Source organism: Tyto alba, unplaced genomic scaffold (assembly GCF_018691265.1).
Source record: "Tyto alba isolate M040663 unplaced genomic scaffold, T.alba_DEE_v4.0 Super-Scaffold_22, whole genome shotgun sequence".
Classification (NCBI taxonomy): Eukaryota; Metazoa; Chordata; class Aves; order Strigiformes; family Tytonidae; genus Tyto; species Tyto alba.
This window is the reverse complement of record NW_024881296.1, coordinates 21,936,056-21,948,920: the sequence shown is the minus strand read 5'-3', so window position 1 is coordinate 21,948,920 and position 12,865 is coordinate 21,936,056. Positions and strand designations below refer to the sequence as shown.

Sequence of the window (12,865 nt, the reverse complement as noted above, 5' to 3'; positions counted from 1 at the left end):
CCCATTAGAATTGGTTTCTAAGAGGGTCTGTGATGATATGCTCATGTAAATAAGGCATGATACAGCTATGAAAGATTATACAAACATAAATCAAATATGGGAATATCAAAGTAAGATTCATGCCATGTACATTAGAGCTACAAGTAGACCTGTAGATCTGTCACAGAACTGTCATCTCAAAAAAGATTCTATTTTTTAAGAAGATCCAAATTCTTGAGGAAGGTGCAGAAATTCTGTCTTAGTGGAAATGTGGAGACAGGTGCGTGGATCAAAAATGATGTTCAGATGCTTGATCCATGCCTTATCGTAGGTATTTGCCAATGCACATCCCATCAATAGGGATGGAATTTATCTCACGTTATTTTAGAGGATAGATATCCACATCTGAACTGGTTAATTCTCACTCACTAATTAATGGAGAGAAATAGACAGGTCTAAGATGCAGTTTTTCTGACCTATTTTAGAAGTTTCTTTTAGAATGGTGATGAATCATTATAAATCATGCCCTAGAATTGCCTGCTTCCTCCACTGACAATGAGGGCAGTCTGTGGTGATGACTTCAGATGTAGGTATCTGCATTGTAAACATTTACATTTCTTCAAAAGAATCATGTGCTGTGCTCAATGTCAAAATACATAAACCTACTAATTAAAAGGAATGAACGGAAGAATGAACATGAGAAATTTAAGTATGCTGCTTTAGTAGTCTGTTGCAAAACTGACCCACTTTTTATTAGTCTGGGTGTGAGGCTATCAATCTTTATTATTATTTTTTTTAGACATTGCTTAATTCTTCACAAATAGATATTCTTTCTTTGTTTCTGAAGTATGCAACAGAAAGTGAAAAAAGGTGTGAAGATGGTGAAACAGGAGCTGAAGGAGCGTGAGGAGGTTGAAGGAGAGATTAATATTGTAAAGTCCTGGATCCAGGAAACAAAAGAATATTTATTAAGTCCTGATGTAGAAGTGGATACTCAGCTTCAGGAGTTGCAGGTATATCACATTTGTCAATTTCTAAGTTACAGTACTTATCTTCTTTGTAATCTGCTAGTGAGTGTTAATCAGTTCAAAATCACCATGAATTCAAACTAGACAATATCCATGAGTTTTTGAGCAAGCTTCTAGACAAATTCATAAAGCATGAAGTAGCTGATGGGCAGCAATACCTTATTTTGAAGAGATTTAAGATACATTTAAGTATTTGCATTTATGCAATTTTACGTACTAGCATACTGTTTTTTAATTTTTATCCTCATCTAAAATATGGGGGAACTATAGAATGTGAATGGACAGAATGTGACATTTCTTTTCTATCTTGGCAGTTTGGGGCAGGGAGGTAAGCAACAAAATAGAGTAAACTTGTTTCACTGGAGGTGCTGAAAACTTAAGATTTTCTATATACATGTGGTCACACAGGAACAGTGAACTGGAGAGTCATAAATGAGAATCCAGGGAATCCCAAGATAAAATTCTTTTTAATGAACTAATTAAAAATTTGAAACCAATTAGCTTTGTTGCAAGCTGCACATAATGTCTGCATTTAAGTTTACACAGATATGTTTTTCCCATTGTTCTTAACCATACTGTTTTTCTGTCATTAGTCTCTCCTTGGTGAAGTAACTACTCATCGCCAAGCTGTTGAAAAAATGGCTGAACAACAACAGAATAAATACTTGGGACTTTATACCATTTTGCCTTCTGAACTCTCTCTTCATTTAGCAGACGTTGGGCTGGCCCTTGTAACTGTACAGGAACAGGTAAACCATAGTAGATAAATGCATTACAGATCTATAGCCCTTCTTTAGACTTTATAACTTAGTGAAATACAGTATCCAAGTGTGGTCAATGACAACGTAGAATAGTTTTATTACATTCTTCCTTTAAATTAAAGTAAGTTAAATGAAAGTTAATTTCCTTTCAGAAAGAAAGATTTTTGGTTACTGAATTTATTTCTTATTGTTCACAGATTCAAACCAAAGAAAGAGAAACTCAGCAGATCAAAACACTGAATCAAGAGTTTGGTCAGAAAATACAAGGCATAGCAAATGAACTAAATGTCATTCTTTCCAAACTGAAAAAGAAAACAAATGATATAGCACAAGCTAAACTTGAACAAAAGGTAAGACAAGGCTTCCCTTATTTGGTTACAGCATGAATTCTTCATATTAAAGTTGTATTTGTGAGGACTTGCATAACACATTTTTAATGAAGTTCAACAGAAGAATGGACAGAAATAAAGGTTGACTGATGAGATTTTTTATATTATATCCTTTGCAAATTAGCTCATACAGGGACTTGTGTGAGTAACAGAACTTGGAGGAAGTAGCTGAGATTAAAAGCAAGTCCAATGGACAAAGTTATGCTGTTCCCCCTTAATAATGAGTAAGACTGCAATCTGGGAAAACTCAAGAGGCTCCCAAACTGCACCTTGTCCCAGTCTGTACTGAAGAGACCATTCTCTACAGTACACCTTTACTTGCGATAAATAGAATTTTACTTAGCCAGCAGTCCATCTCATTTCATTTGGTGCAATAATGAGGTGAAGTACTACCGGTATGGTTAAGGGTAATGCAAAGGACTCCTGGCAATTTTTGTAGGTTTTCTTAATCTTAGGTATGTACCACACCCAGAAAAACTCATCTGTACTGAGATGTAATGGCTAAGTTAGGATTATAATATGAGAGTAGGGGATTTTGGGGAGAGGAGAGATGGGGGAGGGCTTGGTTGAGGGGTGCGGATTTTTGGTTTGGTTTGGTTTTTCAACTAGTCAGAGATAAACACGACCAAGTTACTGTCTGAAAGTAAGTGAGCAAAGCATACCAAATAGGATAAGATTTGGCATGTCTGGTATGTCAAAAATTACCTGTTTGTTTTCATGGGTTGCTCTCAATATACTACAAAGTACAATTTACTTTGCAGGAGGTGTCACTGAAATATATGCCTTTAAATTTGGTGTATATTCTTGATTCCAGTAATTAAGCAGAAAGCCAGTGAAATGTGCATTCTCATGTTGCATAGACAAAAACTCTGTCTCTGGAAAATTAGTAATGTTCATTCAACTGCATTTATTTCAGCACTCATCTGATACTCCTGAGATTTGGGTTGGCTTTGATTACAGCAGTAAATATTTTTATTTTAACATTGAAACTGATTGTGGAAAATAAAAAAATCAGTTTTATATCCATGTGACCCAAGTCAAATGAATCCTTCCCTCACTTTTAAACAGCATATAAATTCTCCATTGTCTCTATAGCAGAGACATTTATTTATGCCTGCCTGAAATATGTGTCTTTGTATTTAGATAAGTAGTTCAGCATCTGTCTTTCTGTCTACGTGTAGACAGTTATGTCACTAAGTTCATCGAATAATATTTGTTTGTCATAACGATTGATCATAACTTAAAGTCTTAAGGTGTGTCTGCCAGGACAGCCCTAACCTGAAGAGCTTGAAGTAAATTCTTGAAGCACCTGTATGTAGCTAGACCAGTGTTCTGAATCAACTTTTGTCTGATGATTGAAATTTAAATTTCTAAAAATAATTGGAAAAGGACTAGAGTGTTTGATGAGACGTGCTTTATTTGTATAAATTGTTAACACCTTAGGTATAAAAACAAATAGAAAAAAACCCACAATACCTCCTCCCCAAGAAACTGTAGCCCATAAGTGTGTTCTCAGTCTATGAGAAACATGGAAAACCTTTTTGGTTTCCTTTTTAAGCTTTTCAGAAACTTTGTAACTATGGTAAGAAAACTTGAATTTAAAATCTGTTTCTGTTGAAACAGTGTAGCATGATCCAGACTGCTCCTGTGTCAAGATCAAGCTATGAAAATGCAAGTTTCAAATGAAAAAGAGTTTTTATAATGTGTTAATGAATAATTACATATTTCTGAGTTTGTGAGGGAATATTTTAAGACAGCAACAAAATGAAATCCATTTCCAATAAGTAAAAATCCTTGTCATGACAATGTGTGCCGACCATTCATTTCAAAAACAAACACAATAAATTTGGCCAAGAACAGTTAATGTCCGTCTGAAGTGACTCAGTCTTTTGCTGTGGTAGGGAAAATGGTTATCCATTTCAGCCAGGAAGTCAGAGAAGAAAGAGTAATGGCACATATTTAAGAGATGACCAAATATCCTGCTGTTCTTCCTTCCTGCTTAGACAAGCATTGTTGGTTTCCAGCCAGAATAAAAAAAGGAACAAACTATAGAGACTTTGGACAGGGTATAAAAGTTGCAAGTTGGACTAGAAGTAATCAACCAGAAAGCTAGCATTTCCTGGATCACCAATTTTCTTGTTTTTCTGTCTAGATCCTCGGTGAAGAGTTGGACAGCTGCAATATAAAGCTGTTGGAATTAGATGCATCGGTCCAGGACTTTGCAGAGCAAAACGTACCACTGGCTAAGCAGCTGGCTAACAGGATAGGGAAGCTCACTTCATTGCACCAACAGACCATACGGCAGGCTGAGTACAGAGCAGCCAAGCTCAGTCAGGTACGATCTCAAATCCTTTCTGCTGTCTTCTTTCAGAAGGAGAAAGAGTGTGCAAACTTCTAGTTTTCCTGTAGTTGTGCAAGAAGGAGTGTTTCCTGGCATATTTGCCTATTATTAGTCAGAGCTTGCATCACACCTCAGAGACACAGATGGGTCAGATCAAGAGGGTATAATAATTCTGTGATGCTGCTTTAACATCCTCTTCCATAGATATGTGCAGGAAGTATACCCTCTAGGGATATATTTGCGCATAGTACACTCTCCCAGTGTAACCTACATTTTCATAGTGCCTTTTTTCCGCTGAAAATGATGTGCTTGTTACTGGAAGCAGTCCTATTTTAACTCCATAAATACAGAAGTAATGAAATTATATTCAATATGGAAAAGTTGTTAAAACTATCCCAAATTTAAAAACAGTAAAATAAATGAAATTAATTTAATCATTCTCTAAGGACTGTACAGAAATACATCTTAGGCTTAAGTGGATTTTTCTTTTCTATCCAGGCTGCTTCACATTTGGAAGAATACAATGAGATGCTGGAGTTCATACTGAAATGGACTGAGAAAGCAAATATCCTAGTGCATGGTAGTATAACATGGAATACTTCCTCTCAGCTTCGTGATCAGTATAAAGCCTACCAGGTGATTAAAGGAGCTATGAAAAAGGAGTATGATAGATGTTATTTTCCAAGCACTGAAGTTTTATTTCCTACACCTTCTTTGCCTCCTTACCTTGAGGAAATGAAGTCTTAAAATGCTAGGTTTTTTTGACTGTTCCCCCAGGTCTTAAAGCACATGAATTTGTTTTGGACAGTTGTTTTGAAGACTGAAATTAAGATGTGTTGTTAAATAAAGCTGTGTGATTCAAATTTGATCTCCATGTTTACTCAAGTACGTTGGCTTCATAGTAGCTTTTGATTGAATAGTGTGTCTATACACTGATTGTATCACACAAAGTACCTCATTGCAGCTAATATTCCTCTAAAATTTTAGTTAACCAAGCACAATTTTTAGTTTGGGTATATTTTTTTTTTCTTTCTCCTTTACACTTAATTGGCATAGCTTTTGTTCTCATCTGATGAGTTTCACACTAAATATTCTCAGAAGGATGCTCAGTGGATGAGTTTCTTCCAGTTGCTTCATGAACATCTCACAAATCAGAGTGATTTGCTGTCCCTATGACAGTGCAATTTGTTCTGTGTGTGTCCTGTGTGTAGAATATGTAAGGGTGGTACCAGTGGAGCAGTTTGATAAGGTTCAAGATTGCCCAATGTTACATGAACACATGAAACAAATCAAAGTATCATAAGATGATCATGCCAAATAAGACTGCATTATGTTTTTTATATATACATTAGTTAACTGTCAGCTGCATTCACTTACATTGGGGCAACACAGTATGTCACATTTCCTTATTCTGAATAGGAACCTCCAGGCAATTTATCCTGAGGCTAGCTGGGAGAGAGCATTTCTGGTTTGTTTTTGCTGTGGCTTTTTCCCTGCTTCAAAAGTTGATGAGGAGATGGGCTTAACCAATGCCATCCCACAGAGCACTTTGGTAGTCATTTTTAATGCAGCATTAATGACTACTGCTCTGCTATAATGACTACTGCTCTGCTATAACACTGCGTCCAAGTGCTTTCTGCTGCTTCCTGTTAGTTACATCAGGTTTCCAGAACCAATTTTATCCGTAGATTGCGTATATTATATTTTTACAGGCAGGTGTGTATAGCAAAACACTAAAATGAATGTGCCGGTAAGTAGAGCTGCTGAAGCTTCATAACTTACTCTTCTGTTTTGCAGTCTTCATAAGCTGACGCACTTCAACATATACTCAGAATTAAGCATATTGCCTAAGCCTTACAGGAAATCAGTAGAACTTAATGATGTGCTTACAGATGTGTATAAATTGAAGAGTTTGCAGAATGGGAATATACTTAAAGTTATGTTTAGTCTAAAGCTCAACTCTGGCATTCAGTTTGTTCATATCTCCATCTAGACTATGCTTGATGAGTCCGGAGAGATTCATGGTGATCTTGAGGCCATGAGTGAGAGGATTGAGTATCTGGCAAGTGTATACTGTACTGAAGGAATGTCACAGCAAGTGCTGGAACTGGGGCGGCGGACAGAGGAATTACAGCAAGTTATCAAAGTGCGGCTACCAAATCTCCAAGATGCTGCCAAGGTATATGAAAGCAGTTTTTCTAGTGCTAGCTGACAGCTAAGATGGTATTTGCACCATGTTTCTGAGAATTTTAGCAGTGCAGATTATCTGTGGTCTATAAACGTCATGATTGTGTTGTCTAAAGTTAGATGTCTTGTGGTGTTTGAGATACTGTCTTCAGGTGCTGTTCCAGATGGGGACAAGATTCCTGCAGGTCCTGACATATCTGCCTATTCTGGATGAATGTATTGGGGATCATGGTGTGTCTCAAATGACACTGAGCACCTGTGTTTAAATATTTGAAAAGTGTCTGTGTTGGCACTTACGCTGTACTATTTCCTTTAACTTTCTCTTAAAAGATATCTAAAGCCTGCTATCTATTAGTTCAGATCAGTACTGGGCCAGACCAAGATTCCATAATGTAAGACCTACCACTACAAAGGAGTGCAGTGAAAAGAATGAATGTGCTTTTTCATGTCCCTGACATTTCTATTCAGCACTTCCATATGGGTTTATTGTTAATGTAAATGTGTGTTATGCCTATGCAATGCCTGAAGGCGTGATAAGCTGGTGCAAGACACAGGGAAAAGCACAGATGTCTTTTCTACTTGCTCTTAGCATCAGGGAAAGAAATGTTACTTTTTTTTTTTTTTTTTTTTTTTAATTGATACAATAATTCAGGAAAAAAAATAATATTGGAAATGGTATAATTAGTATATTTATAGGGGTTCTTCTGCTGTCACCTGCTGCAGTTACACACTACTAGGAAAATACCTAAAGGCAACTAAGAGAATAGGCTATCACCAATTGTTAGGACAATCAGAGCTAAGGTTAAGAATGGTCCTTCTCCACATCTGACTTTGATTTCACAACACTTATAGGATGTAGGAGAAATGCTGCAGTTTTGAAGAAGAATTCTTTCCATTACAGAAGCACAAGTCAGTAAACCACAGTATATGAGCTGAAGGCTTTTATTTTTTAGTTAGTTTTCATGGAACAAACCAGACATTTACATACAAGCAAGCACAGTAGAAGTGAGACTTACTAGCTTCGGTTCTGAGAGAAATATTGGAACAATTGGATAAACTCTGTAAATTCTTATAAGAAAACATGGAGATGAATAGAAGTCAACATAGATTTATGAAGAAAGAAAATAATGTCAAAAATGTCCAATTTAATGTGAAAGTAATAGATCGATTTGTATATAAATGTACAATATGTCATATATCCTGACTTTAGTTGAAAATACAATAGGTAGGTGTAAAGCTGGCTAAAAAACTTACATGATGTGTATTAATTTTTCACAGCCCAAAAGGAGGGATACATTCAAGTAGGGGTTTGCAGGGTTCTCCACTGAATCTGGTACTATTCAATATTTTCATTAACGAGTTGGATGGTGATTTAGAGATCATGGCTTTTGGGATGCTTAGACAACACCAAATGTACAGGGACTACCTGAAAAAAAACATTAGGCTGCAATTCAACAGAGACAGGGGCAAATAGTTATGTTTAGACAGGAAGAACCAGGCCTGTGTTCCTCTGAATGAGGAACTACTGGCATGACGCACCCTGTTGAAAGGTCTTAAGTTTAATAATGTGGGTCATGACAACATGAGTCAACAATGTCACAGCGTTGTAAAAAATCCAAACACCATGCAGAACATGAAGTATATAATCGTAAGGTATGTAAAGTAGTCCTTTTATTCTACCTATTGGACACTAAAAAAGTTTCAGCTGTGTCAAGTTTTGCACTTGAAGAAACATGTGGATCGACTGGAGAAAGAGCAGAGGATAGTGATGATTGTGGTATGTGTATAAATCTGTGGGAAGGACGCATGAAAAAGGATTATCCTAACATATGATGTATTCAGAGAAAATAGAAATAATTTGTTCTTCATGTCAGTTGTTAATGAGGTAGTAAGTAGAGGATTGAAATTGCAATAAAAGGTAACTTCGTGTCAGGCCATCAGAAAATTTTTCTACAGAAAAAGAGTACTGAAATAGTGGAATATGTTGTCTGTACTGATAAGTGGGACTCCATTGTTAGTTGCCTTTAAGAAGAGTCTGTAAAGATAAGACAATTATGTCCTGTCTTATTACAGGAAGATGACTAGAGGATATCTTGACTTCCTCTCTAGGCCTCGAGCTTTATGAAATTAGCTTTATAAAGTACATGCTGTATTTGAGATTGAGGAAGTACTTAAAATAAAACTCTGGCTTTGAGACTTCTTTTTTTAGACTGTCATATGACTTGTATTTTTATGCAATATTTTAAACATTTAGAATTCATTGTTAAAACTATGAATTAGTTTTGGCCCTGTATATAAGGGATGTAACTACATGTTGTGGTTTGAGCCCAGAGGGCAACTGAGCACCAGGCATCCAATCCACTCACTCACCCATTCCTCCTCAGGAATGAGAAAGAGAAAATAGAGCAAAAGCCTCAGGAATGGAGATACAGATCGGGAAGAATGACTCACCCATTACAGTCGTGGGCAAAAGAAAGACTCCTTAGGGGAAGAAAAAGAACATCACTAATTCTCACCACAGGATACAGAGGGGTCCCTTGCATTGGCACACCTCCCCCCCACCTTCCTCCTCCTTTCTTCCACTGACCTCAGTGTTCACATAGGTGTCCTCCTCACAACTCCAATTCCTCCTCCTAGGTTCTCCTTCTTAAATACGTTATTGCAGAGGTGCAGCCACTGTCTCTAATTGGCTTGGCCTTGGTGCAGAGATGGGTCTGACTTGGAGATGGGGGAGTTTCATGAAGCTTCTCACAGGGTTCCACTGCTGTAGCCCCCTCCCCCGCTACCAAAAACCCCCTGACACACACACAAACCCAGCACACTACAAAATCCAGAAAGATATATGTATAGTGATTTTTTTTTTTAAATTATTTTTATTTTTTCTTTCTTACTCCTGAATCAAATATGTTGTGTTAACAGGACATGAAGAAATTTGAAGTTGAGCTGAGAGCCCTGCAGGCTGCTCTGGAGCAAGCCCAAGCCACACTGACCTCTCCAGAGCTCGGGCATTTGAGCTTGAAAGAGCAACTTTCTCACAGACAGGTAAAAGGCCAGGACCTCACAGTTAGCATTTGAGTAGTGTGAGCTTACACAAAGAATGATGAATGTTGGTGAAGAGTGATTGTGGTGTTTCTTAGGTGGGTCATTGTTTCAGAGTCTAGCCCAATCTACTGCCAAGGGAATAAGGGATGCAATGAGAAAAATCAGTCCCACAAAGGGAATGGTTGAAGTATAGTCCTTTATGAGTCTGTTCTTAGGATGATGCAGTTCTGACAAATGTGCATCCAATTCACTTGTAATCCATTTTAATAATAATAAAGCTCAGCTCTTATCCAGTGCTTTTCATCAACAGGTTCTTAAAGTACTTCAAAAGGTAGTCTACATTTTTTTTACCATTTTACAGATATAGATGCAGTGAGATAGTGTGTTGCTAGCTCACCCAATAGTCAATTGGAAAACTAAGAGAAAATTCAGTTTTCCTTAAGCCCAGTTAGATTTTTGTATGTTTAGTTGAATTACCTCCATAAGACGTTGCTTTCTGTATTGCACTTGGCCTACTATAGAGACTTGTCAATTTGTTATTTTTGGTCTCAGTCTCGTGACAAGAAAAATAACCCAAGTTATAACTTTGAATTGCTTAAGAAATGTTTCCTGCTGCAAGCTGATACAGAAATTTAACTGTCTTAGTCTGCCAGTGAAAGCTAAATGTCAACAGGTCCACTTCAGGATTAAAATATGCAGAAAAACATACAGATGAAAGGTAGATTTGCAGAGTTTTCCCGTTTGATTAAAATATGCAGTCTTTATTCTAGGGACTTGCAGACAAATTTTAAAATACGGCATTGAAAAGCTTAAGTGAAACACATCACCTACCATAAGAGTAAAGGAATATGGAGTGTACACTGTTGTTTATGTGTATTCTTTGTCCTGGCTCTAGTAGGTCTCACGGTATGACTTCCTTTTGTACATAAAGGGGCTGTAGCCCCTGCCCGCCTGTTTCACCAGACCAGAGATGGAATCTTTGAGAGTGCCTGGCTGGCATGCAGCCCCCAGGGTACCTCTGGGTGCCTATTGCACAATAAAATCACCTTGGCCAGCAGTATGGGGCCTGCCAGCGGAGAGGCCTCATCAGCAATGTTTGAGAAATAGGTCATTATACTAAATTTTGGTTGGATTATCTACCATATGTCACAAAGGTGCAGAAATAAAGAGCAAACCACACTGTTCTCATCAGTATGCACTTCAGACCCACTTAGCTATCTTTCTACATATGGTATAGGGGGAGATGACCAGTCTCTTTATCCCTGTTTGCCACATAACTTGTCTAGCTGATTTATACCTATTGAACTTAAAATCTTTTTCTAAAGTGCTAAGGCCCTTTTCATCAACTTTGCTTTTTTTTTTTTTTTTAATTGTTTTTCTTTTTCTGTCTGTGAATACATTAAACTACCAAATGAAGATAAAAGGAATGCTGATAAATCTATTCTCCAGTCATTGCACTTAGACCCTTCTCATGCGTCTGAACAGACAGCTTGAATGGACGTTGTGAATGCAATAGAAACTATTAACAAAGGCATCCAACACATAATTATTCAAAGGAAAAGATTTCTGTGTAGCTGTGTTTGTTTCTGTTTGGTCGCCTTTTGAATTTTAAGCAACATTTTAAGCCATGGTTTGTATTTTCAGAGGAAGTCTGTGAACACAACGGGATTCATTTGTTGGTTTGAAAATGTGCTTTTGTGTGTTGACAGGGAGTTCCACTCAGATTTTAACATTAAAATATGGGTATGCATAAGTGACTTCTATGCTCCTTTGATTTGTGGATTTGTAAAGATATTTTTTTCAAATAGGTTAACAGAATTATTTTTGTACTTAGACACAGAAATAGGTATTACTGTGCTTTTTTCATTAATTATTTTTATTCCTATTACATGGGCTTTTGCTTAACTGATATTTAAAAGACCGCTCATTTCGGAAAGAGCAACTCCAGACAACGCGTGTCCTGATTATATTCAATTTAGAAAATGGGTGATCAACTTTGTTTGCTTTAGTGCTTGAACTCATCATGATTTTTCTTTTGCTGCATGAAATGCTCTGGGAGTTCTGCAGAACTGGCTTACTGTGGCACTGACTCTGTTTCTAGCGTCTGTTGTCCGAAATGGAGTCGCTGAAGCCGAAAGTGCAGGCAGTGCAAGTCTGTCAGAGTGCCCTGCGGATTCCTGAGGAGGTGGTCACGGGCCTGCCGATGTGCCAGAGCGCCCTGCGGCTGCAGGAGGAGGCCAGCCGCCTGCAGCACACCGCCATTCAGCAGTGCAACATCATGCAGGCGAGTGGGACTCCCAGATCCTGCCCGGTAACTTGAGCAGTGCCATACCAGTCGTGACGGAAACAGGGAATTTCATATCTCTCTGCATCCCTCTCTTCCCTGTCTTACCATTAGGAAGGTGCCCACTAAGTTTCAGTCACTTCTGACTCCATGTTTTGGGGAGTTTTAACATTCGTGATCATGTTAGTTGTCGATGTACTCATCAGACTCTCATCTTGGTTCTCTCCTTGCTATATTTTTTGTAATGATGTTAGGATTAACTAGACAAATAGCTAATATGAAATTGTATGCAGGTTAATTTTATAATATATATAATCAGTTAATGGGATTAATATATCAGTGAAACATCAACTGCTTACAATAATTGTGTAAAAACATGGAGTTAAATAGCTTTCTAGGATAAAAACAATGATTTTTTTTTCTATTAATCCAAAATATATATATATTTGCTTTCTGATTTTGGAGTCATTCAGCGTTTATTAAATTCATATTTTCAAATTTTGCTAATTACAAGAAAACAAGGTTTTGTTTGATTGTTTGAATTAATAATTAAACATGTAAAAGGTATTTCCAAAGAAGAAAATAAGATTTTCTTTCCTGATATTGAGTAATAGATAAATATATAGTGAACTAGGGTACAAGTACAGAACTTGAAGTTACGGTCCAGAAGAGACTTTCCATGATTAAGGATACTTAATGATACTTAAGAACAAGGAAGGATACAATGTCACACTGAGAATTTTTTAAAACAGGTTAGATAAAGTGCTGGTGAATCTATGATAGAAAGAACTGATTATACACTGGTAGGATAATGGTCTGGTTCAGTCTTTATAATCCTCTGCCAGTTGTATTTT

General features: G+C 37.1%; 1 protein-coding gene across 1 annotated transcript in view; it reads left to right on the top strand.

Moving 5' to 3' along the window:
- SYNE1 (spectrin repeat containing nuclear envelope protein 1) overlaps positions 1 to 12,865 on the top strand; it is a 329,785-nt gene that overhangs the window by 195,724 nt on the left and 121,196 nt on the right. Inside the window, 8 exon segments of the mRNA XM_042795897.1 lie at positions 827 to 992; positions 1,601 to 1,756; positions 1,966 to 2,118; positions 4,310 to 4,492; positions 4,997 to 5,134; positions 6,492 to 6,677; positions 9,605 to 9,727; positions 11,829 to 12,011. Coding sequence (XP_042651831.1) covers positions 827 to 992; positions 1,601 to 1,756; positions 1,966 to 2,118; positions 4,310 to 4,492; positions 4,997 to 5,134; positions 6,492 to 6,677; positions 9,605 to 9,727; positions 11,829 to 12,011 — 1,288 coding nt within the window.